This window comes from Chamaea fasciata, unplaced genomic scaffold (genome assembly GCF_029207755.1).
Source record: "Chamaea fasciata isolate MVZ Bird 193981 ecotype frontalis unplaced genomic scaffold, bChaFas1.0.hap1 SCAF_4, whole genome shotgun sequence".
In the NCBI taxonomy this organism is placed as follows: domain Eukaryota; kingdom Metazoa; phylum Chordata; class Aves; order Passeriformes; family Sylviidae; genus Chamaea; species Chamaea fasciata.
In genome coordinates, this window is record NW_027094089.1 from 77,989,484 (window position 1) to 78,016,180 (window position 26,697).

The following is a 26,697-nucleotide window of genomic DNA, read 5'->3' on the forward strand; positions in this document are numbered from 1 at the left end:
TCAGTTAATTTATTACAGTTTTGGTTTGTTTCCTAGTTAAATCTATGTGCATGGGACCCATGTGGGTTTGGTTGTACTTGGTTTAGAAAACAGCCCATCTTTGAGTATGTTGTCATATATGATACCATCAAAGACATTTAAGAATATGTTGAAGTGTTCCACGTTTCTATTTCAATTAAACTCACTGTGTTATGGGATCATCTCTGAGTTATTATCTCCTTGCATCTTCATCATGCTGCTGGTGGCATCATCAGGAGCTGGGGACACTCAGGGGTGTCTCTGGGTGTCATTCCAGGCAGATCCTCTTGGAACATCAGCTCCTTCAACTCTCGGCCAGTAGTCGCAAGATCGCAAGTGAGGAAAGTGATTGTAATGAGGAAATAATATTGATGTTGTTTTTCATTGGTGAAAGCCATTGCATACAAGGCAGAGAAAAAAAAATACTGAACCTGGAGTTCCTCAGCTCTCTGGGGTTGGAATGTCCCTGTTCACCTGCAGTTTTGTGTCCTTAGTGTTTTAAATTTCTCCTTAAATTCTGCACAGTAAATAGTCATAGGAGGATTTACTAAGATGAGTCGTTTTTGTTCTGTAGTGGGAGAGCAAAAAGGAAATTAAATCAATTTGCTTGTCAAGGAGTTTTTAATCAAGGATAGAAACTCTGATTGGCTGATTCTTGCTTGGGTTTTGTTTGGGTTTTTTGGCTCTTTAATTTTTGTTTTATGCTTTTGCATCTGAACTGTGTTATTTTTGTCCAAAATACCTGGTGTCTGTACTATCTCTGTCTTTCATCCATCCTTGTCATCTTTGTGCAGCATTCATCATTTTTCTGGGCATCAGGAACTTAAATGAGGAGCTTTTTTTCCAGTTGATATTCCCAGCAGTTCTCTGAAATACCGTTATGGGTTATCAAGGACCTTATTAAATGGTGGGGGTAGATTTCTTTGTAGGCAACAGAAGTGGTTGGAAGGATGCCAGAAAATGGAATGGAAATTTTATCTGATGTGGAAAAAAAAGGTAAAAAAAAAAAAAAATCCTTCCATTTTTTTGAGATTGTAGATTTTCATCTCAATTCAGCACAAGAGATGTTTCCATGCCAGGATCTCCCAGCTTCTGGCAGTTCCAGAGGTTGCTGGCTCCAGGTGTGCAGTGGCTGCAAAGGCTGCTCCAGCCCAGCCCCACATTCCCATGCTCAGGCATGGGATCCGTCCTGGATCCCAGCCCATCATTCCCTTCCAGCCCCACTTTGAGTGCTGGGTCCATCACTACCTCTCTGCTGCATGAACAATTTGCTTGATCTGCAGAGAAGACAATATTCCCAGCAGGACATTTTTTTCCCAATGAGTCACTCTGCCCTAAATTTAACCTTCAGGATACCGTGGGTTTTTTATTAAAATTTCTTTACAAAATATAATAGCTCAGCTAAAGCTTTTGTGAAGTATTTTCCAGTCACTTTGTGGCCGAGCCCTCTGACTAGTTTGTATTTCAGCCCAGAATACCTTTGATAATCTTTGCCAGTATCCAGTGTTGGTGGTCTTAAAATTCTACAACCGAGTGGAAAACTGTTAAGTGCTCAGGCTTCAGAGCATGCCTAATTAATTCTTTCCAGGGTTTTAGTCCTTTAAAAAGTGTTAAAAACATGGATTCAGTGTATCATTGAATATTGCATGGTTCTGTGGAAATAAATTGCATCAGTTTGATTCCTTTAGGAGTTCAGAGAGTTTTTGCTCTGTGCTTCCTCTGGAAGTTTACAGGATTCTGTGGAAAGTTCTGGTTAAAACGGGCAAAAGTTTTTAATGAGGGGGAGCAGCTCGATGGCAAAGCAAGAGCCCAAAAACCACATCAGAAAACTCTTTGCAAAGACATCAGTCAGCTGCATTTGAAAATCAAGCAAAATCTCCCCTGTACTCACAACTCCAAATGCATTTCCTCATGTGAACTTTAGTATTTTTATTTTGAGCAGAAAGCCACACTTGTGTTTATTTTATTTCATGACTGCTTTAGGAGATTATAATGACTTAATCCTGGAAAGGGCTGGCAGTGCTTGAGAAGCAGGTGAGGCAAATTTGAGCTTTTTTCCTTCCTCACATCAAGTCCTGGAGGGGATTCAGCCTCAGAAGAACCATTAAGGATCTTTCAACATCCAGGCTTATGTGCTTCTTCCAAGAGACATGGAGGCGGGAGAGATGAAAAAGGAGCATGTGATGGAGATGAACTGGAGATTATCATTTTAAAGGAGAATTAAAGGGGCAAATGTCGACATGGGTATCTATTGCTCTCCCTGCCAGCACAGCTCAGACTGGGGAGTTGTTCCTTGTGAAACCCTCGGGGGCATTGGTGGCTTTTCCAAGGTAAAGTTGGCAGTGCTAGGGAGCTCTTGTCATGGTCTGGTTGGCTTTGCTGTCCTCAGTATCTTCTTGTTCCAAGGACAGGGGGTAAAAGAGTAAAAGAAGAGACTCGAGAGACATTCACTCACCTACCTAAGGAAACATCACATGGGACATCTTTTGGAGCAGGGCAGAGCATAGAACGATGGACTCATTTAGTTTGGAAAAGTCCTTTAAAACCGTGGAACCCCCCCCAACACTGCCAGGGCTACCACTGACCTGAATTCCCGAGTGCCACATTCACAGGGCTTTTAAATCCCTCCAGGGATGGGGACTCCACCCCTGCTCTGAGCAGCCCATTCCAGTATTTCACCACCCAGGATTGTCAGGCCAAGCTCCAGTGGAGAAAGGTCTGCAGATCTCCAAAGGGACTCAGTGAAATCTCCAAAGGCAGCCCTGGAAATTCACCTCTTTATCAAATTCTAAGAAATCCTCTGCTTTCCGCATGAGAGAGTGAAAATATGTTGATCTATCTACATAAAATGTAAATTTTTCTGTGAGCATGGATCAAACTACTGGAAATAACAACACAGACTGTGCTGATGGAGTCTTTGATCAATTCAAAGGTAAAACACCCAGTTCTGTGAAAAATCTGAGCTGACTTGCCCCAGGTCCTTGCTAGAATATGTATATTATGGAGAGTCCCAATTTTGATTTAAAAGCTGGAGGGAAAACAAAAATAAAATCCTCAGGGTCAATTAGGAATCAATAAAATGCTCAGGATATAAGTTTCCTTTCCATCCACTGAAGTCCTGGAGCTGGCCATGGTGATACTATCATTTGACCTCTGGATAAGAGCATGCTGAAAGCAGGTCCCTGCTGGCACCAGGAGAGGCAAGGGAAGAAAGGGAGGGCTGTTTTCCTTGGAATTTAAATAGTATTTGTGTCTGCCTTTGCATGGAATGTGGTGCTGGGTGGTTAATTCACCCCCCCCCCCCCCCCTCGGCTTTGGTGTGGCATTCCAGAGATCCCAACATGGGCTCCAAAGGACAAAACATCATCATCACCATTTCCTGCAGGCTGTGGGAGAGACCACACGGTCTCATTGTACAGGAATTTTTTGGATCCTGAAGGTGATACTTGGGGCTGTGACAAGGAATCATCCTGGAATCACAGGACAGTTTGGGTTGAAAGGGATTTTAAAGATGATCCAGTTCCAAACCCTGCCATGGGCAAGGACACCTTCCACAGGACCAGGTCGCTTGAATCCCTGTCCAACCTGCCTTTGAAAAGAAACACCTGTCAGGAGTGGAATTTCAGCGCAGGGAGAGACATTTCAACCTTGGGAACTCAATTCCTGTTCCACAGCCTTGTAATCTGGAGGATGTTTGACTGGGCACAAGGCATCCTGTGAAGAGCCAAGGCTGGGCACCAGCAATGTTCTGCCTCAGCCACGCAGAGCTTTTCTGCCAGCAGGACCCAGAATTCCTGAGGATGTTTCCAAATGGCAAACAGCACTATCTTGGGATGTTCAGTAGCACAAAAACAGCAACGCCAAGTACAGCTGGCTCAAAACACACCCAGAAATGTTGAAGTGTACATTAATCCCTTTTTTTAAAACAAAAATATACAAGTGCCCACTTCGCATTTTAATTTTATGTAATTGCAGAGTGAGCTACAAAAAAATCCTCATTCCTGGTGTGCAAATTCTTGTTTTCACCCAGCTCCTCTGGGCGTTGCCAAAGCTCCTTTCCTGTCCAGCTTTGAGGAGGAGATCACAAGAAGAGATGGCAACCAGTTGTCATTGTCACTTCAGACAGGTTTAGCCAGGATTGTGTGGTAGTTAAATGGCTGACTGGAACTGCACTAATTGATTATTTAGGTGATAGGTAAGTTGGACTTTGTATTTCATCAGCCTTTTTATGTTCAATACGAAGAGCAGCAATGAAGAACCAGTGACTGGGAGATGAGTGCGTTATTGCTGTTCAAAACTATGGAAAAAGAGTGAATATGCTGGGATGTGGTGGGAAAGGGTAATTTGTGTAGGAATGGGATGAGTGGAGTTTTAGGGAGAGTTGGCCACAAGAACCTACATGGAAATCCCTCGCAGCAGCTGGCAGTGTTTCCAGTGGAATGGCAGGACAATGGGATGGACGGTGTGTTTATTCCTGCAGAATCACAGCTCTGTGACTGAGTTTTGACCCTGCATGATGGTAAGTCTGCACCCTATCCCAGCTCTCCTTTCTCCCTGTGTCAGTGAAGGGATTGCTCTTGATCCTGGATCCTGTGGACTTCCTCACATGCTCATGTTAAACCAGGAGCAACTCTGCCCCTGGGATAGTGAGGGAGAGAGGTCTAATGTGTTATTTAGCAGCTGTCCCTGCAATATTTAAGAAAGACAATTCAGAAGATAAAATAAATTGTTATAATTTAAATTCTGTTGTGCTTGTAGAAGCCCAACAGAAGACTGAGAACATTCATCACTCTGTATGCCTCAATTAGAAGTGTAGTCAAAGTTTTTCCCAACCCTCTCCAGGTTCCCCAACCAGTGTGCGGTTGCTTTGAGATACCCATATGTTCACAGGTAACTTTAAATATTAAATTGATTTGGAAATTAATTTGGCAAGACAAATTCCCATAGGATAGGGCAGTCAACATCATCACCCCCCTCTCCCTTCCACTTTAGGGCAGGTCATGACTAAGGCTAAGGTTAGAAAATCAGAACCTGCTTTTTGACTGTAATTTAAATTTCTCCTCCCAGCCTCCTGGCATGTCACAGGAATATAGTTACTGCCCTACAGAAATTATAATTTTCCTAGTCTGGCATCCCATTCCTGGCAGTGATCGACAGCAGATGCTCCAGCAGAAGCCAAAAACATTAGCAAGCAAATGGCAATGAAATTCCATGCAGGAATGTCCTTGCTCCCGGGAGACACTTCTCCCACAGCAGGCTGGGTGGGTGGGAGGGGTATGGATCCATGTAATCCACTTTTCCATGGCAGGAGGGAGAACATAATTTACGACTGCAGGACATCCCCAGTGTGTCCATGTGTGCACCTGGCTGGATGCTCCTTTTCCAGCTCCACGTGGACCTGCCTGGTGCAAAGATGTTGATTGCAACCCTTCCAAGAGGACAGGGATATTTAAGATCTCCCGGCGTTTTAATGTTTTTTTCTTGCATTCCTGGGGTTACTTTCTGTAAAATCCACATCAGGGTTTTGCTCAGAGAAATAAGGAGATGCAAATTCCAGAACTGCCATTTGTGGAGTCTCAGTAAGAGGTGTCACCACAGTGGCTGAGGACACCACAGGCTCCACGGTGTAGGGAAGACCTTTGAGTCTACCCCTGCTCTTGTGTGCAGGGATGGGAATAACTCCCTGGTGTCCCGGGAATTCTGCACTCGTGACCCAGAGCCATGTCCTGAGGACTCCCAGCTCTGCTCGTCTGGCAGCAGCAGCCATGTGTCCCCTTGGATGACTCCCTGCTCTGCCTCAATAGCTGTTTGTCATGATCCTTAATGCCACAGCTGCTTGCTTACCCCAGGTCATCTGCTTTTATTAGTCCTGCCCCACCACCCACTGAAACTCACACCAGCCAGGAGGGAGATCATTATCCATATCCAAAAATAGCATTTCTCTGGCCCCTGCTTTTCCAGAGACTGGGGAAACTCGGGGCTTTTCCTCCTTTTCTGATTTCCAGTTGTGCTGGTTTCCCCCCTGCTGCCCAATGAAGGCCGGAGCAGCTGCCCTGGCAGCCGGGATCCTCGGAGGCATCGGGGTGTTGCTCTTCCTCGTCGCCTTTGGGACGGATTATTGGCTCCTGGCCACGGACACCTGCGGGGTCTTCCAGCATGGGAACAGCACTTTGAGCACTTGGGGGGTGAGCTCTGAAATCTTGTGCTTTGAAAGAACTTTGTTAAATAATTCCCGACCTAAAATTTTGAAACCTGTGATAATGTTTATGCTCAGTGAAAGTGACCTGTTAATGTAAAAGGTCAGCCTGAGGTAAAACTTTAAATTCTTTAAAATCCAACCTGGCTTTTCCATGATATTGAGCATTTTGACTGGAGTTAATTTTGTCTCGGAAACATTAGGACGGCACCTCTGTAATCTGGCAGATAGGAACATTAGGGAATGAAAGGCAAAAATGTAAGAGCTTTAGTTGTTGACAGCATTTCCCTCTAGAGACAAAAGATATCTCCTGATATTTGCCATTAAAAGATTTCTCCCTCTGTAGTTTCTTGATTTAAGACTAGTTCATGTTTAAAAGTGTGGGGCTTGGCAATCACTTCCATCTGAGGTGATACAGCTGCAGAACAGACACTAAACAAAAGTGAACATCAGACTTAGAGCAGAGTTGACGGATTCCTGCCTGTCCAACCAGTGGCCTGGATATCCTCAAAGTAAGATTTATATAGGATTTTAGTTAGCAGGAAATGTAATTTCCCAGGGACAGCTTGATATTTTAGTGCTAAGGGCTGGTGTCACTTGTTTATAGATCCCTCAAGTTGGATTTTCGCTGCACTTGCTGTTGTCTAACTCTTCAATGAAATAACAACCAGATCAGTTCCTTGAGCCACCCACTCCCCTGAAATGTTTTTGTGCCAATCAATGTGTGGTTTCCATTACGAAATGACAGGAAGATCCTTGTTGTGTGCAGACTTTTTGTTACTTCAAAGTTCAATCCAATTAGGTTTGATTTTTTTCCTGGTGCAGTGAGTCACCCTGGGTAAGCATCATGATGCCAGCAAGAAATATTTTTCTTTCATTTCAGAATCCCATAATCAAATGTAGGGCACTGTTTTCTTGAGTCATGGTTCCAAATGACTTTCCCAACCAAAAAAAAAAAAAAAAAAAAAAAAAAAAAGGAAAAAAAAGCCTGGAGAAGGGAAACGGAAAACAGGGTCTTTAGTTCCACTCAGCTCAGTAAAGCCTGGGGATGGCAGAGACAGAGAATTGCCACTTGTTTTTTGTGCACTTGGGAAGTGACAGTGTTAATTGTTTCACATTTTAGTTGTTTTGAAAAATGGAGAGAGCAGAGATGATGCACTGCATGACACGAATAAGCGTCTTAAACATTTCAGAGACGCTCTTGGCCAAGTGTTGGGGAGCCTGACGCTGAGGCAGTGACTTCAAACCAGCAGGCAGAAATAGGAACTGCTCTTACTTTTCGCTCTGAGCTATTTTATTTCTATTTCAGACACCGTTTCTATTATTTCTATTTCTGTTACTGGTTGTGGATAACAGGCTCTGTTTTTACCTTCTCTGCCCTTTCTTAAACTGTCAAATCCTGTCCCTCACTGATAAGGATGGGCTGAGTAGCTGGCAAACTCAGTGAAATGTGCTAAAGATGCACCAAGTCAGAGCCACCAGGTGAGGAAATTTCAGTGCTGAATGTTCTCCTTCTTATAATCAGGATTTTATCCTGAAAGTAAAAGGAGAATCAGGTCAGAGCTCTGGAAGCTGCTATAATGGGATGTAAAAAAACGTCAAGGTGAGGGAAGCCAAAGATCTCTGGGGAGACCTTAGAGCCCCTTCCAGTCCCTAAAGAGGCTCCAGAAGACCTGGAGGGGGACTTGGGACAAGGGATGGAGGGATAATGGCTTCCCACTGCCAGAGGGATATTGGGGAGAAATTCTTCCCTGTGAGGCCCTGGCACAGCATGCCCAGAGCAGCTGTGGCTGCCCCTGGATCGCTGGAAGTGTCCAAGGCCAGTTGGAGAGGGTTTGGAGCAGTCTGGGATAGTGGAAGGTGTCCCTGCCCATGGCAGGGGGTGACACTTCAAGTCCCTTCCCACCCAAATCTATTAACCTGTGATAGGAGAAGTACCTCTAGCACCTCCCTGTTAGTCCCATCTCCTTTCTCTGGTTCACAGGGCAGACTCCTCTGTGGACATTCCCCATCCATCATAAAATCTAATATTGTCACCGTCCTGTCTCCTTTTCCAAACTGTGTGTGAGGAAGATAAAACTGGTTTTGAGATAATTTTAATAAATCCTTTGGTAAATCTTCCATGATTAAACTTTGCAATGTTATCCCTTCTGGAAAGACCAAAAACCTTGTGCTCGCAGGTCTGGTTTGGGGGTTGGAAGAAGGGGTTTGAAGAGTAGAACACACTCAGAAGGCCCAGCTCCCTGAAATTCCCATCCAGCTTTGGTCAGCAGGGGCTTAAGGAGCAGAGAAGGCAGAAAATGGTTTGTGCAGGTCTGCAGGACAATTTGTTATCAGAACATTTCCTAGCTGTGACAGAAATTCGAAGACTGCAGCTCTTCTGTGTTCCCTAATCCCTCCAAAACTGACTTGAAAAGCAAATGAAAACCCCATAAAAATTTAAATCAACGTCTGTCTTAGCAAAGCATACACTCTTGGTACCACGATCTTCCCTGTTTCAGCCTGGACTTTCATCCCCCCCCAGGCTGAAACTCCTGCAGAGGTCGGGAAGGAGATTGTCATTTTCCACCACGAGGGATTCTTCTGGCGGTGCTGGTTCTTTGGCGAGGGCCACCCTGAGACCATCTGGACCTTCTGGTACAGTGAGTACAATGTCACCACTCCGTATCCACAGCATTCCCTCACAACTTAATGGGAAACAAACACAGGAAGTGCTCCCAGGGATGAGGAGACAGTTCTTATTTCATTTTTGTTGTTCTCATCTTCTGTCAAAAGCAAACCTGGCTCACTCTTTTTTTGCCCTTTCTGTGCTCAGTTTTTGACTTGGATTTTGCTCTCAGAGGACTGTTCACAAAAATATTGCAACCTCTTGAGGCTGTTTCATTTATCACCTACAAAGTTATGTGAAGTGGTGGCTTCCACCAGCAAGGAGAAGAACTCTTCCTTCCTTCCCCTTCCTACCAATACCTCTTGATGTTTGTGTTCAGCAAAGTCTTGTAAATGTGGGCCTATGCCCTTCCTGCCATCGCTTCACTGTCCCTGTTTTCTGCTTTCCAGGTGCTCAGCATTCCCAGCTCCAGCCGATTTCACCACTGGGAACGCTGGAATTCCATGTTCATGGTGTCCCTGGGTGTTCAGCCCCAGTGGTGCACCATGGAAAACCATTTTATTTTAAAATCCTACCTTCTTTACTTTTTAAGATCATGAAAATTACACTTGAGAAAAGCAGAGAGGGATGCAAAATCCTTTTTTTTTTTTTGGAAAACACATTCAACCCTTCAAAAACAAATTGAAGGAAAGGGTGAAACCCATTCTGTGACACTGGTTGGTGCCAGCCTGGTGTCCCTTGTGCAGTGAAGGGTTGGCCCAGTGAACCGGTGTCTTGGTTTGCAATATGTAACCAAAAAGGTGTATTCTATTTCCATCTGTTGAAACTGGTTGGGGAGGTGTTTTCTTTATCTCTTGTAAAACCCATTCCTTGTGACTCTGGGGGGAAGGGGGTGGGAAACTTCTGTTAATGGGCAGCTGTAAAACCAAGTGGGGCAGTGTTCTTGTCTCTTCCACCACCCATCCTCCCTCCAGGGGGTGTCTGCTGTTAATGGGCCATCGAGGCTCACTGCATGGCTGATAAAATTCCATCATCCCACTGGGAGATGCTCCACCCAGTGGGGGTAGCCAACTGTTCCTACCTAAAAAAACCCTGAGGCCCAGGATCACCAGGCAGCCTGTTTTCCACTAGATTCCAGAGGAAGACCGGTCCCATCTTGCCACTGCAGGACCATTTTCTACAGGATCACCTCTACTCCAATGGAACCACATCTGTCACTCCAGGAGGATTCATTTGGACTGCTACCAACACCCTGACCAACAGGGTGTCAGGTCATTTCTCTGACTCTGGCAAGGTTTTCTAGGATTTTTATTTGTTTGCTTGGGGTTTTTTTTTTGTATTTTTAATATTCCTAGTAAAAACCTATTATTTCTATTCCCATACTTTTTCCTGAGAGCCCCTAATTGCAAAATTATAATAATTTGGAGATAGAGGGGTTACATTCTCCATTCCAAAGGGAGCTCTGGCTTTCCCTGGCAGACAACTGTCTTTCCAAACCAAGACAAACAGGTGCTCCCACCAGGAATAGGAAAGGAGTGGAACCACACCAGGACACGTCTGGCACCAGCCCTGCTGGGGCCCACAGCTCTACAGTAGGATTTGGGATAAACCACCCCCCCCCAGATTTTAAATAAGTTCTGCAAAGGCTTTAAGCATCACAAAAACTTTGGCCCTGTGCCCACCAAGGCCTCGGTGGAAGATGTTCCTGTGGCTGTGGAGCAGCACAATCACCTCAGAGGGCACTTCCCTGCAAATAATGCAGGTTCCCACACTAAATTTACTCTGCAGTGATTAAAATTTCAAATGACTTCGCTGTCCCCCAGCCCCTGACCTGTTTCCTGTAAAATCTTGCAGGAATACTTCCCGCCACCGTTTAACTGAACGATGGGAGGTTTTTCACACGGGAAATTTGTGATAAAAAAGGACAAGCTTGAGACAGGGAGTTTGCTACTGAATTAGATTATATGGAAATACATAATATAATTTTACCTGAAGTAAAATGAGTCACTCTGATAACTGGCAATTTTTTTGCTACTTCTTTATGTATTTATTATAATAGGATTGATCATGGCAAATTAATTTACTGCTCTTGTGGATGTAATAATTAATTCAATAGGTATTCCATAGTCAATTTAGCACGAACTAATGTCCACCTATTATAAAGTGCTCCTTTGAGCTGGGGAACATATTTAAATAAGTGGCCAACCATTAATTAATTCATTTAACATTCATTCTATTACTGTTAATCATGATAAGCCTCAGTGGTATTAATATTGATGGGGCACTTCCATTCTAATTGTGCTTTTCCTTCTCACCAGCTGGAGGTCTTGGAAGTACCTTGTTCTGGTACCCAAACATTTTGACCCTTCCAGGTGTTCAGGCACATTCTCTGGAGGAAAGAAGCAATGAGAATATTGACACTGACTTCAGTTGTTCCATATTTTGTGATTTTTGTCCACTTCAGACTCTGGTTATGAAGATGAGAAGATGTGCAAGAAACAGTCTCAGATCCTCTGATATCTCCCCTCTTTCACAATTCTTATTTCTATTTTTATTTTTCTCTCTAACCAAGATTCATTATCTTTTTTTCCTCCCCAGCCTTCTGATTTCACTGAGGGTTTTGCCGGTTCTGCAAAACAGCACATCACGGTCTCAGTACTTTAACTGATTCTGCAGGAAATAAAAGCAAATGGGGATTTGATTGATTTAATTCTTTTTCTTCTTTTTTTGCAGCCAGCCAAGCACACCCCAAGTTCTGCATGCATGGCTACCTCTTCCCCATGCCCATTGCTGTGGGACCTTTCCCCCATCCCTCCTATGACACAACTGCAGGTGAGTTTCTTTCCCTCTCCCCCAGCAGCTCCTTTCCCAAGGGATCAGGCAGAGATTTGGGATGTGTGTCAGTGCTGTGGTTCTCCTGTTGTAAATTCACACGGCCAAGCGTGGCCAAGACCTTTGGAAAGCTCCGTCACAAACCAGTCCTACTTGGTTTCCCGCCCCAGGCACACACTAAGAGGTTCTTCCACATTTTCTCTTCTCCAGCCCAGCCGTGCTGGGATGGGCTGTGCTTCCTCCCACGGGGTGCTCAGCACCTACTCCTATGAGCAAAGCAGGAGGATAAATCCATTCTTCTCCCATCTCCTCACTCACGGGGAAGAGCTGGAGCCAGACAACCCAAACCCAGCCTGAGTACTGACTCTGTCCCAGAATCCGGTTTCCCAGGATAGCTCAGGTGTTGGTTTGTTGCAAGACAAAATAAACAAGCACTGAAAAATCGGTTAAAGACCAAATTGTTAGAAAATCCACATAAGTGACTGGCTTATTTTTAAAGCACTGAACATTGCGCAGTTGGAGAACTCCCTTTCAACTGGGTCCCTTTTTATTTATGTTTCTCTATATTTTCCAAGTTCTTTAATGAATCAGCTGCTGTTAGGAATTTTAATTTGCTAAATTGGTGGCAGCAGTTAGAATTAATTCAATGATCTTTTTTGAAATGAATTGATTTCTTTAAATAGTGTGCATCAGTCTGCCTTGCCTCTGGGGATGCAGGGCAGACGTTCTGCACAAACAAACATCTTGACCTTTTCCTCAGCCTTTAGTAGTACCTTTTTATAGTTTTGTGTTTGGTGGTTTTTTTTTTTTTTTCCCTATGAGAAATTAATTTAAAAAAAAAATATTGTCAGTAGGAGCGTGTGAGGGAGAGCAGCTCGTTTCTTTGGCTATGCTGTGCAGAATTCCTGCCCCGGGGAATGCTCCGTGGTGTCAAATGGATACGAGGGAACTGTGGAGGGAGGAGGAGGAGCTGGTTCAGGATGTGCAGCAAACACTCGGGATAAGTAGTGGGATTGTTTCTGCTTGGGAGAGACAGGCACAGGTTCTGAATGATCCTGCTGATGAGCACACATACTATTTTTTTTCTGTCCTAAATAAAGGGCGCTGGAGGCATCTGTCCCTGCCTGTCAGTCCCGGCTGTGAAACCCTCCCCAGCTGCCTCCAGGTGTGTCCCCTGGGACAGTCCCGGGACCACCTCGATATTCTCAGAGGTCTTTTCAGACCTGAGTGGTTCTGTGAAGGTGCCGGGGATGCACCCCGGGGCGCTGCGGGCCCTGCAGCATCACCTCTGGGGACGTGGGTGTGGCTCAGCCCCCACATTTTGGGCAGGGGGAGCACCGGGATCTTCCCCTGCCCCAATCCTCTGCAAAGCCCTCGGGGGGAGCAGCCAATTCTGTCGTTAGCACCCTTTTCTTTCTACACAGTCCATCCTCATTTGCAAACGCTGACAGAACAGGAGGCTGTCCGAGGAGAGGGGTCCTCCAGCTATTACCTGCTCCAGAGATAATTCTGCCTTATCTGCATCCTCTTAGGCTCCCTGAGAGAAACGGGTGATGGGAGGTTAAACATGAAAATGAATTCTGTGGTTTTGGAGAGTTCAAGATACTTATCTCTCCCTAAGTGGCTCTCCTGACAAAATGGTTTCAAATGAGGAAAACGCATCTCCCCTGTATCATTTTTCTTTCAAGTGTGAATCATTTCAGCACTACCCACTTGCTTGTGCTTGGCTTAAATTGAGCTGGAGCTTCTGGAAAAGAACTGGCAGGGCGAGATGTTGTGGTCCAAGGGATTAGATAAATCAGGGGATGGGGCGCAGGGTATCAGAGGGTCTCTGCTGGAAGACCACTACCTTTGGATGAGGTTTATGGCAGTGTCAACAAGACACTTGGCTACTGGGAGACTTAAATTAGTGGGCTCCATCCCATTCCTGTTTCTTCCGGTGCGATGTGATGGACCAGACTTTCTCAGCTCTGCCTGGGGTGGCTGTATGAGGTCACAGCCAAACCCCCTTGGATGGAGAGGCAGCTGCTCTCCTGCCCCATTCTCTTTCCCAGAGTTAAACCAGGCCATTAATGGGGGAACTCATGAGCTCCTGTTTTCCCTGCAGTCCTGCTAGCAAACACTGCTTTTATTTTAAACTGGGAGCCTGGCACCTTCAGAAAGTGTTAAAGTGGAACAAAGCTATGGTCTGAATCCACCTCTCCAAATTTTGCTATTTTCTTTCCTTTCTTGCCAAGCTTTTCCAATCTCCCCTGGCACAGCTAAGAGTGGTGTCCTTTCCTCCCACCCCTTTTTTTGGTGTGCTTCCCTGGCAAGCCTTCCCAACCCTTTGGCCTCATTCCAGTCCCATTCTGTAGGGCATGGCATTCCCCCTGAACCCGTGGTTGTTCCAGGTGCCCTGGCAAAGCCCTGGCTGCCTGGCATGGCAGCGTCACAGGTTGTTGTTTTTACTGTTGCTAAAGCAGGAGTTAAACATGGCATCATTAAGAAAAAAGATTTCTGAGGCTGAAGAAAGCCTCTTTCCCCCTCCTTTCACTGACTTTGCTCCTGTTGCAGTGTACAGAGGTTTTTGGACGGCATTCATCCTGCTGGCCGTGGCTGCCGGGCTCGTGGGGGGGCTCCTGCTGGTGTGTGGGGTCCCCTTCTCCAGCCCCCGCTCCTACAAAGTTGGGGGAGGATTCCTGCTGCTCTCAGGTAAGGGGGCATGGCTGGGGCAGGGTGGCTTTTGAGTGGGGGCAGGTGGGGGTGGAGTGCTGCCGCAGGGGATGGGGCTCTGATGGGAGCAGCAAATGATTTCCCTCTTCCCCACTGGGATTAAGCCCCTGGGACAATATTTGCATGGCTACTTTGAGCAGCCTGGTCCAGTGGAAAGTGTCCCTGTCCGTGGCCTTTATGGTCTTTAAGGCGCCTTCCCACACAAACCATTCTGTCACTCCATGATTCTGTGCTCAGCCAGGTTTAGCAAGATAGTTCTTAGCCCTAGCAAGGCTGAGATTTTTGAAAATATCTTTTGTTTTTACTATTCCTCTTTGCAAGCCTTTTATTTCAGTAAAGCCTGCAGGTGTGTTAAGCCTGGGCAGAATCAGCCCTGCTCAGTTCCCCAAAGTCAGGCTTTGCATTTGGGCTGCTCCTGCCTCTGCTGTTAGCTTTGATAGAGCTGGAAACCCACGGAGTGATGAAAGGCAAGCCCCATGATCCAAAATGGGAGGGCTGGCTTAAGGAGACCATAAAAGATGAAACGATGGCACTGCAGGAAAATGAATTAAAAATAGGCATTTATTCATTTTTCCCACTGCTGTTACCAATGATTCCACTGAATTATCACTTGGGCTTTTTCCTTTTCTGTATTTGAGAGGAATAACTGGCTTCAATAGTAGAAATACTTGATTTATACCAGTGACTCAAACTCAGAAAAAAGCTCTTTTATGACTCAAGCAGCCACAGGCTGGAGCTCAGTTGAGCTGCGCCAAGTGAAGAACTTTGTAATGAAATCAGGCCTTTCTCTGAAAAAAACACTGCTTAATTGCAGATCCTTCACCAGCTCCTGCTTCCTCATATCTGGCATAAATCACATGAGACACTGTCTTTACTCTCAGTTTATGGTACAAATGAGCCCAAATTTGGGGGGCCCGAAAACATTAATGAAAATATTTAACAAGAAAACTCCTGACAGTGACCTATGTCCCCAGCTGCCACATCTATACAACTTTTAAATTCCTCCAAGGATGGTCATTCTACCCCTGCCCTGGGCAGCCTGTGACAGACATGGACAATGCTTTCCATGCAGAAATTCCTGCTGATGTCCAACCTGAACCCATCCTGGCGCAGCTTGAGGCCGTTTTCTCTCCTCCTGTCCCTGTTCCCTGGGAGCAAATCGCGACCCCCATGGCTGTCCCCTCCTGTCAGGGAGTTGTGCAGAGCCAGAAGGTCCCCCCCGAGCCTCCTTTTTTTCAGGCTGAACCCCTTTCCCACATCCCCCAGCCACTCCTCGTGCTCCAGCCCATTCCCAGCTCTGTTCCCTTCCCTGGACGTGTTCCAGCCCCTCCATGTCCCTCATGTCATGAGGGTCCCAGAGCTGCCCCAGCACTGGAGGTGCTCCAGCAGTGCCAGCAAAGGGGGTAGCACTGCCCTGATCCCCCTGGACACCGTTCATCATCCAAGACAGGTGCCATTGGCCTCTTGCCCACCTGGGAACCCCTGAGGGTTCGTTTCCACAAACAGATTCCCAGCCATGCTGCCCCAAGCCTGTAGTTTTCCATGGGGCTGTTGTGATCCCATAACGGATAATAATCCAAGGGCTGTACCAGGGCAGGAAGCTTTCTCTTACCATTTGTAGTCCAGGCTCCCAGGAGGCAGCAGATGTCCCTGAGGAGTGTGTCCAACCTGCACTTTGGGCAGAAATATCACAGAAAAGGATGCCGAGTAATACTCAGCTGTCTTCCTTTTTTTTTTTTCTTTTTCATTGTTTTTCCACTTTGACTACTCCTTGATTAAAAGGCTTGGGCTTTGAATGTGACACTTTTTAGAAGAGCTGATTATGCATCACATAAACCTCTTGGCATTAGACAAAGATGCTGCTGTTAAAATTGAAGTTTGTATTAATGCAGCTTCAATCTGAACAGCAATCATTGTTATTAACAGTCATTCGGGGGAGTGAGTTCAGCTGGAAGACACTTCCTACTATGTTTTCCATTCAAATGATAGCAGAAGGATTCAGTGTGTTTTTCAGCAAAGTTTCCTTAGTGTTTTAACTGATCCTTTTATTCTGCGGGGGGCTTATCCTGATCTCAGACCTCTGGATCCTGCTTGGCCCTGGCTTCTGGGTGGATTTGGGTTGCATCCCTCCATGGTTATTTTCTCATTATCTCTTCTAAAAATATTTTACATAATTGCACTAAGCAGTAGGAACAATGGATTTAACACAGCCTCAAGTCCCCAGCCATTCCCTTCCTTCGGATAGTGGGATGTGCAGGGATGATGCAGGAGAAAGCGCCTCTTGTCTTCTAATCATGGCCTGCAGGTCAGTGTTAATTAACCTCCCTTGCAGAGAGGATCTCTCCTTGAGGAAGTGTGAAAAAGCTGGCAATCTGCAGAGTGGGAATGTGGTTTGGCAGTTGGAATGGGAGATGGAGCACCAGGACTGCGGGATGTCCCGGCCTCGCAGGGAACCCTCCACCAGCAGCTTTGTTCTGCCAAACTCCCTACTTTTGGGAGAAGTCGTGGTTGTTCATTGCAAAATGACGTCGCTTTTCCCACCAAAAGGCTCTAAAGACACTACTGCTGCAAATGCATCCCCAGACATTTCTAGGTGACCAGCCTGGCATGGTCCCGAGGAGGGTTGTGTGTCCATCTGTTGTTGGGGGAATCCAGTGCCCAGGGGTAAGGATTGTTATGGCTCAGCTGGATCCCTCTGGATTTCCCTCTGAGACGCCTTTTACTTACTGTACATTCCAGAGGGCAAATCTGGCTGTGCCAGCTCCCATAACCAATGGACTACTCTGGGAGGTGTTTCTGAGAGCTCTTCCAAAGCACTGGAGCCATTTCTCTGGATTTCCTCCACTGGGTGACTCTGGAAAGAGCTGGAGCCCATCTGACATTTGCTGGTGCTGCTTTTGCACGCCCATAGCCCCAGCTGAGCAGTCTTCCCTGCCAACCTTCTCCCAAAAGCACCTGGAATATGTGAGCCAAGAGCCAGAGTGCTGCTTTCCTCCCAGCACTTGCCATCTTGGAATGAACATCAGCACTCCCAAGGGGTGGCAGATCCTGCCTGGTGCCTGGTTGTCCCTTTGTTTCAGTAGTCAGAGGTTGGTTAATTGTCACTGCAATGTCACTGGGAGGGCTGGGCGAGCTGGGTGCTGCAGCTTCTGGAAGCCCTTTGAGTTGCTGAGACAACTTTGCCCGTGGTCCTTCATTTTTCCTACCTTGTGCTCCTCTCCTGTGTTTCCTTCTCCTTTGGGCATTTTAGAGACCAAACTTAGAAGTGCAGCATTGGCACAGGTTGCCCAAAGAAGCTATGGATGCCCCATCCCAGGAAGTGTTCCAGGTCAGATTGGACAGGGCTTGGAACAACCTGGGATGATGGGTCACATCCCTACCCATAGTGGGACTGACCTGTTCTTCAGCATGACCCAACAGCATGGCCAAAAAAGGCAGATTTCCCATTCCTGTGAGTTAAAGTGCTGGATTTTTTTTCTCAGATTCTTCTTCCCAAATGGAGCAGCTCCACTTTGGCAGTCTCAGGCTCCCCACGTTCAGTGAAGGCTGACAGTCATGGAAGGACAGATGAAGGTCACCCCTCCATTTCCTTCTTATTAACATCCTTAAGAGGCAACGAGTGAGAGAGGAGAACGAGTCAAAGTTCATTATTCTCCTAATTAGCAGATTACACAAAAGTTCAGTAGCTTCCCCAGAATAAGAGTTAAAGATTGAGTTCACTCACCTGTCCCCACAATTAGCAGCTATAAAGGTGTCACAAGGAAAAAAAGTGAGAGAAAGGAAAAGCTCTACTTCAATTTGCCCACACAGAAGACACAGCTCCGCTGGGAGAGGGGGATGGAGCTCCAGGCTCCCGGATCTGCAGCACACAAAGGAGACAGATTTAATACCCCACTGCAATCTTCTGGCAATTAGCCCCTCCCCAGAAGATGCCATTGACCTCATCAGCCTGGAGATAGAGTTTCGCAGTTAATTTTTCTCAGTGCCATCCTAATGAACAGAGGCAAAGAGGGAGAAGGAGGCAAGGAGAGGGATCACTTGGGTAATTTGCCAGTGGAGAAAGCACAGGGATGCTGAGAGGAGCATGGGGATGAGGTTTGATGATGTCTTCCTTTACCCAAACCCAATACACACACTGTGCCTTGGGTGTGGATGCCAATGCCAGTGTCATGTTTAGGACGGAAAACTACATTTTTTCAGTTTTTCATTTGGCTGCCCAAAGCAGGAAGGAATGTGTCTTTACTCCCAAAGCTGGCAGGAAACAAAGATGATTTTCTGCTGTGTCCAATACTTAAAGCCACAGAGGGCAGGGAGTAAAGTGAAACCTGTTCAACAGATTAAAAAATCCCAAATACAGCAGCATTTTAAAACAGAAGTGCTGAACACTTCGGTAATGCGGGAGTGAAACATCCTCATGATGTTTCTCATGATGAAGAGGCTGCTGATGGCTGTAACTGTGACACATTTTAGGTAAGTTCAGGTACGCTTGTGATTGCTCCAAACAAATATTTCTGGCTGAGCAGATTCTGTTGAGCTGCCCTTCCTGAGCTCCCACCGTCATTTGGCTGCACCTGCCCTTCTGATTTTTCTCTTCCCACTGAGGACATGGTGTAAATCCCAGGGCTTCTTCATCACTCAGCTGTAATTATTCCAGGGAAGAAGACTGCTTGCTTTACATATTCTTGTCATTTGCCCAGAGTGTGAAAACATTCTTAATTTAGATGCCATGGCCATGCCATCACCTCCAGTATCTGTTTAATAATAAATCCTTCCATGCCAAGACCTGGAGTTTCTCCTGAGGCCAGAGGAGGAGCCAGTTCCCATTCCTTATCTCCTGAAGAGGTTGGGGATGGGGCCACCCACCCTTGGGGCTCCCCGCACCCTCCTCAGAAAGAACTGGAAGGTTTTGGTCTCTTTACTTCAAAAAAGTGAGACTTAGGCCATCTAAATTGTCCTGGGAAAAATCAACACAGAATTCCTGGTTATTTAAAGCAAAATTCCAAAGTACTTTTCCATACCCACGTTCTCTGTCCCACCGGGGCTGCGCTTTCATTTGCGTCTCTTATGGTAGGTATTATAAGTTAATGAAATAGAAATTGATCTTTAAAGGAGCACTTTTCAAGGTTCAGTTGCTATCTAATTAATTTAATTTTAAATTACATCAGTAATAAAGACTTAATTGCCTTCTTATCAATACATTGTATTTTGTAAAGGACATGCGACTATTTGAGCACGCCATTGCTTTCTCCTAGTAGAATAATTGGTATTTTAAGCATACAACTATCATAGTAAGTGTAAAATATTTATTTGTGCACTTAATTTCAAGTGGTATCAAAACCTCAATGAACATGCAAATGTTCCAGCAGCTGCTGTTTAACTCTTTAGTTGCCTCTCCAGGAAAAACAAGGACTCCTCCACGTCAGGGAGAATGGCTGGAATATCAGTGTGGGGTGATGTAAAGAGTATTCGTATGGCTACACCAATTTTTGTTTGAAGATTGCATCATTTTAGGGCATGGGAGGCAGGCAGTTTAGTAAATGTGACAGCTTAGTGTGGTGAGCTGCATCTTCTGTCTCATTCCCAGAGGACTTTGAAGCCTCTTACCTTCATGTGAGTCTTATTTTTGTCTCTGAGATGTTTTTATAACCATTATAAACAGAATCACAGTAAAACACGGATGCATTTCCTCTGGATGAAGATTCAGTAACCTCCCTAAGCAGATAAATCAACGTCAAGCTTTGCCCCTTTCCTTTCCTTAGCACAAGAGCTGGGTTTTGGAGTGTATAAGCTGCCAGGAAGAATAATTAAATAGACCACAACTACCTTTGATTTAAAAATGGCAAGGGGAGAAATTAAATCCTGCAGAAGCCACAACACATCCACAGAACTGTGTGGTAACTTGTCAACTAAATTAATTTCGAGCAATTCACTTCAGCCATAAAAATAATACAAGCTGTGATGTATTTCTTTCATATATGTGTGTGTGTGTGTATATGTTATACAGCACCATTTAAAAATAGCAGCTTCTACCTGTGAAGTAGCAAGATCAGATATTTCTGAACTGCTTTCAGACCTGTCATCACACCATCACTATTTAGCTTTAATAGATGTTGAGTTTAAAATGCACCACAGAAATATATTTCTTTAATGATACAGCGTAAATGAGATTTGGGCCACTCTAGTTTTTGTCATCTGCTTCCAGCTTCATAGCATAAGCTGCTCATTATTCTTGTTATTATTCTGGTATTTAGTAGCCCATCTAAGATTAACATCTCATGGCTGTGTGCTGTTCCTACCCCATAATGTGTTGACCCTGCAGGCTCTGTTGGCTCGGGGGGTGGCAGTGCCAGAATTTTGCCATGGGCAGGATTTATCATGGCATCTTTGCCTTCCTGGTGGGGATTGGCTATGACGCTTCTTCCGAGGGTAGATAGAAAAAAGGAAGAAGTTAAGTTTTGGTGCCTCCTCATTAATATCTGAAAAATTAAAAGTGAAAAAGGTGAAACTGCATCCCACCGTAGAGAGAGGAATGCAGGTCCCTGCTGGGAACATCAGCTCTGCTCTGGTGGTTTCTCCATGGCCTTATGCTGTTGAAGCAGAGCCTTCGGAAGTGCTGGTGGTCAGCAGAAGCAGAAGGTGTTGGTGGGCAGGAACTGATCACTGTGGTCTGGGGCTCTGCCATGGCGAGTGGCCTCAGCTTCCACAGGAACCTGCAGAGCAATGCCAGGAGCAAAAATTCCTCAACACAAAAGCTTTGATGCGGAGCGTGAATGAGAAGCTGCTGTGATCTCTTCTCCTCACTTTTGCTCCTGTATTTTCTGCACCGGCAATAACTCAGTTCTGTCTCTCCCCCCAGGAGGTTTGTTTCTCCTGCTCGTGTTTCTCTTTGTGATGTGGAAGGAGTTTGCAGCTGACTTTCAGAAGTACATCCTCCTGGAGAGGAGTGAAGAGTGCCTGGACGATGTCCCCGTGCACGTCTACTATGGGTGGTCCTTCATGTTCGCCGCTGCCGGGGTGCCCCTGGTGCTGCTCTCTGGACTCCTCTTCTTCCTGGTGGGAAGAGACATTCTGGATTCCCTGCAGTAAAACAACTGCAGAGAAGGCTTTGAGAAATTTGGGGATACACCTTGTAAAGAAACACACCCGGATTTTGAGGACTTGATTGTTTGTGTAGCTCTAATTGTCAGGATAGGTTATGCTCACTCTCATGGGGAGGCAGTGATGGAGCACTGGGCATCCACAGAATCCCAGGGTGGTTTGGGTTGGGAGGGACCTTAAAATGCACCCTGTTCCACCCCCTGCCATGGGCAGGGACATCTTTCACTATCCCAGGTTGCTCCAAGCCCCATCCAACCTGGTTTTGCACACTTCCAGGGATCCAGAGGCGGCCACAGCTTCTCTGCGTACCTTTTGCCAGAGCCTTACCACCCTCGCAACCAGGAATTCCTTCCCAATATCCCATCCCGTCCTGCCCTCTGGCAGTGGGAAGCCATTGCCCCTTGTCCCGTCACTCCATCCCTTGTCCCAACTCATTCTCCAGCTCTCCTGGAGCCCCTTTAGGTACTGGAAGGTTCTCTGAGCTCTCCCTGCAGCCTTCTCCAGGAGAGCACCCCCAGGTCTCCCAGCCTGGCTCCAGAGCAGAGGTGTCCGACCACTGCCTATCCCAAAACGGCCCCAGCTGAGCATCCAGCTCCAGCCTTTTTCCACTTAGGAGATATTTCAGCACATTGGTTGGGTTTGCACCAGTTTTTTCCACAGCCCAAGGGAAAGCAACTCTCTGTCAGCAGAGCTCCACATCCATATTCAGCAGGGTTGGAGTTTTACAGCATTCCCAGCATCCTGGTTTCTTGTAAAAGGAAATCGAATCTGGCTGCGACAGTGCAAGCAATAATGTCTATTTCTTAAAAGCAATTAAGGATGATTTTTTTTTTCTTAGCTGGCTCTAATTGACGTCAAAGGACAACCATTTTAATGGGATGTCGGGAAACATGAGAAACTTTTTTTCTTCCTTAAAAGCCCTGATTCTTAAGATACAAATGTACCTGGACCTAACCTAACTTTCAATAAGGGAATAAACCAGTTTCTGTGGCTTGAAACATAACATGAATTAATTAGTATTTCTTTACAGCAATGCTTTGCTCTGCATTTAGTATTTTCCCTGGTTACAGTTTTGTGGGGATTCCCAACCCAAAAACTGAAAGGTGATCCCTGTTGAGGGAAAAGGAGGGGGGACATGATATTATTATATCACCTTGGGCTGTGCCTGTGCCCCATCAGTTCTTCAAGTGGCAAATTTCACTATAAATTTGTTTTGAATAATTTACTCTGAATTGAATATCTGAATTACTCTGAATTGAATATTTTCGCTGGACAGTTTGGGGAAGTTCCTCAGCCCAAGAACTGAATGATGGTGGGAGCTGGAGGAATGGGAGTGAGGACAATAGTATTGGGGTTTTTTTGGGCTTTGTTTCATTTGGCCCTGTCAGGCCGCTCAGCTGGGACCTTGTATTCTATGGACAAGAGTCTGATTCAAAAAGACAAAAATTATATAACAGTTAAATACATTTAAATTCTTGCAGTCACTCAGGTGTTTGGCTAATGTGGCAGTGACCCTACAAAGAGCAATCATCTCCTAATGCTCTACCAAATTTTGGGTACTGGGGGTGAAATAATTTGTCCTGAATATGCAGAGGTTTGTGAAGACACTTGAGAAATGACAAAGATTTGATCTTGTCATGTTTTTTGGGCTGTAGTGTGGTGCTTTGAAGTAGTTTGTTGGGTCCTTGCTTGCTGAGCTCATTTGCATAGATTTTAAATCAAACCTCTCAAAATGCACCGTTCTCGTGGATGTCAGAGTTTGTGCTCAACTCACATCTCCCGAGCTTTGTGTCACACTATTGACTCAGTGCAGTTAATTAATAATGGAATGTAAATCTCTGCTAGGAAGCGCTGAATATTGTTGGCAGTGTAAAAATGTTTGTTAATGCTCTTCCTAAAATATTATTCAAGTCTGGCGTTTCTTTCCTTTTGGAGCAAGTTCTAATTATTCTTTTACAAGATTCATGGCATACACAGAGTGAGAAATTGTAATTCCCCCATGTAAAGATTAGTTCTTTCATATGAATAACAGGCTTGGGCTACAGTGCTTAAGCAATATCCACACTGTTTTCCTTTAATAGAAATTTTGTTTGAATAGAATTGGGATGTGCAGGTAAAAATCATAGTTTTTTCCCAGTGAATGGATGTTTCATAATGTTCCCAAATACACAGAGATTTTAGTGTTTTATTTGTCCATTCTAAACTGGGTTTTTTTTCCTGATTCTCCTTGGGTTATGCCTGTTCCCCATCAGTTCTTCAAGGGATAATTTCTCACTATAAATTCCCTTTGAATAATTTTTGTCATTTAATTATCTATTCAATGTGGAGATGAACACTTATGGTCACAAAGAATAAAAGTATATAATCCAGGAGCAGAAGAGGTCAAGATTTACAGTCACTTGCCTTTCACTGATCCCATAAAACAATCCAAGCATGCAGAAATGATGATCCCATAAGAGACACCAGGGCAGAAGAATGAGAATGCAGCAAGAAATCCATCAGACTTATTGATATCTGTGAAGCTGAGGATCCCTGAAGTTGTGAATATAGAAGTGAGTTTTATATTATAGAATGAAATATTTATTAACTTTCTCCATCTGTTCTTTAAAAAATTTAGTTTAATGTCATCAAGGCATTTATGGAATACATTTAGCTTAATCATGCATTCATGCCTTAGGGAGTAAAGCATCCCTGGAGACTTGATCTTTCTGGATCAGCTCTAGAACAAGCAATAGTTTAAAAGCCCATCATTCTTTGGAAAGAAACCACATGGCTTTGAATCATTCTTGAACAGAGGGTGTTTTATTTTAAGTGTCTGATATTGAGCACATCCAGTTGTTGTCTGGTATTGAGCTTTTGGGCAACCTTATCACATCTCTGGATCTCCCACAGGTTTGGAAAATCTCTCAATATTAGATATGTATCTAATAACCACAACAATAAGAAAGAATGAGACTGTAGAGTTGCATAATTAAAGCAATTAACTCCTTCATTAAAATTCCATGTTTACTGCCTGCACAAGGCCAAGCGCATCACTTTGGTGGAGTAAAGAGTCCAGTTCCTTTGCTCTCAAGTTTCTTGTGGCAAGTCTAACTCAAGCAGACAAAATTTGCTGCAAAAGTCATCATTTCTGTAGGAAAAATTTCAAAAAAAGGAGCTCATGGGCTCAGTGGTGGAGTTGGAAATTGCAGAAACCACGGTTGCTTTCATCTGTTGAATGTGAAGTTTGATGAAAGGATATTATAGGGTAGTGACAAGGACCTAATTCTGATCCAAGTTTTGTCATTATAAATCATGAGTAATTCCGAAGGCTGCAGCAGACCCTTATCACTGCTAAACATCTGTAAGTCAGATCAGAACCGGGACTAATAAATACATTCAAAATGCATAATTAAAACAGTGATTTCACATCACTCTGATGAATTTTAGTCAAGGATTTCTTCAAGGATGCTTTTCTCACATTAGCATTTGATGTTAGTAAGCAATGAATAATTCCATTTTTTCTTTCCAACATCTGGGACACTTCCTGCTTTATTTGCTACTTACTGAGCACTCTGCAGGAAATATTAATGAACCCTGGGTGTTGAAACACGGGCCCTGTGGATCGTGCTCAGGAGGCAGCCCTACGCAGGAGAGGTGTCTTGAGATTAAGAGCTTGATTTTGGTGAAAGATATTGGGAGATCTGCCAAACCTGAGGGAGATGCAGGGGTCTAGGGAGGTTACCCAAAAGTCCCTGTAGCAACTTCTTTCATGCCATGGAGCTCTTCCCCGAGCTCTTCCCTCATACCTAGGAGATAACAATTAGTGGTAAAAGTCTTTCCCCTTGGCCAGATCAGCTCTTTCTGCAGTGATTCTGAAAGCCAACACCCAAGGATGCCCCAAAGCTGGGAAGGTGCTCACCCAAGGTCCACCTCACCCAAGAAGGGCTGGCCCAGGGGACCAGCACACCCTGAGAGCATCTCTGTCCTGCCCAGCTGCTTCCTCACATCTCCAGAGGCCTGGAGGTTTTTCTCATTCTTGGGAAATGATGAAGTTCTGTGTTTGGGAAAGCTCTGCTGGCCCTTCAGAGCAACGTGTGAAGGAAAGCTGAGCTGAGCACCAGGAGAGCTTCCAAAGGAGGAATTAAATGTCCTTCTGTATTAGTGTAAAGTGACTTTGACAGTTCAGCATCTGACCAGGGGGGTGAAAACACCCTCTGCCATGCAAAACAGCTGGATTGGAACTTGCCCAACTTCATTCCAGCTGGGTGTGGCACAGCCCCTCCAGGGTTTGTTACAAACTTTCCACTTTTTCTTTATTTGTCCAGAAAAATTCATCTTATCTGTCCAGGTCATGTTTTGACCTTGGTAAGACACATTCCTCGGTGGCTCCCATAACGAAAGCTGAGTGTGCAGAAGCAGGATCCTCACTGGAGCTGCTCCCCTAAGGTCCCTGCATGATCCAGGCATTGCTGGTGATTCCTTGTCCCTGCAGTTCCCCCAAAACCCGATGGAAAAGGGAAGTGCTGGGGTGTTCCATCCCTGTGGAAGATGCCCACGGCCCCTTTCCTGCACCTCCTGAAGTGCCCCTTGTCCCTCAGGCGGTGCTGGGGAAAGGCTTGTGAGGGAGAGGGCACAGATGTGGTGCAGCAAATGAAGGCACAAACCAAATTAAAGCAAATGGGGAGAGGGGAGCGGGCTCCACGCTCGGAGCGCGGGGCTGTGCATTACGGCAGGATTAAGCCATATCAGGCAGAGCCCCCTTTACAAGAGTGCACAGCACCTCAATCCCAGAATCAATAAGCTGTACATGCTGCAGCACAAAGAGCTCTTATCTGCAGTACCACTTTGAATTTAGTGAATTTATTTAATCCCTGATGCCTGCGGAGCATCAGTCCTGTCTTCTGGGTTAATTTATTTATTCCGGTGATGTATTTTTAGTCTTTCAAGTCCTTGACATTTGAGAAGCAGATTTTTCCCCCCTCTCGTTTCCTAAAAAACATCTGAATTGGAAAAAAATTATTTCCAGAAATGTATTATTTTCCTAATTCATTCTCCACTTTTCCTTTTGGAAGCCAAGAGAAATACAATATCAATACTAATAACCATAAATGGAATGGATTGGAAAAGGCTCCTTTTCCCCCTGCTTGGCAGAGCCTGTTTCTAAACCAGTGGTGGACATTCACTGATCTTCTTTCTTCCTTCTCATCTTTCTCTTTGTCCTGCAAGTATTCTCTCCTCCTCATTAAAT

At 45.2% G+C, this 26,697-nt stretch overlaps 1 protein-coding gene across 1 annotated transcript; it reads left to right on the plus strand.

Annotated features, from left to right (window-relative positions):
* Positions 1–5,976: 5,976 nt before the first annotated feature.
* On the plus strand, positions 5,977–22,460 carry LOC136289005 (transmembrane protein 182-like). Its single transcript, XM_066182473.1, has 5 exons — positions 5,977–6,203; positions 8,739–8,856; positions 11,556–11,654; positions 14,211–14,348; positions 21,226–22,460. The coding sequence occupies exons 1-5, from the start codon at positions 6,051–6,053 to the stop codon at positions 21,453–21,455; spliced, it is 738 nt and encodes a 245-aa protein (XP_066038570.1). The 5' UTR covers positions 5,977–6,050; the 3' UTR covers positions 21,456–22,460.
* The last annotated feature ends 4,237 nt before the right edge of the window (positions 22,461–26,697 follow it).

Coding starts and splice junctions, on each gene's coding strand:
- LOC136289005 (XM_066182473.1), top strand. CDS start 6,051: ATGAAGGCCGGAGCAGCTGCCCTGGCAGCCGGGATCCTCGGAGGCATC. Junction 6,204..8,738: donor GCACTTTGAGCACTTGGGGG/GTGAGCTCTGAA, acceptor ATCCCCCCCCAG/GCTGAAACTCCTGCAGAGGT. Junction 8,857..11,555: donor CATCTGGACCTTCTGGTACA/GTGAGTACAATG, acceptor CTTTTTTTGCAG/CCAGCCAAGCACACCCCAAG.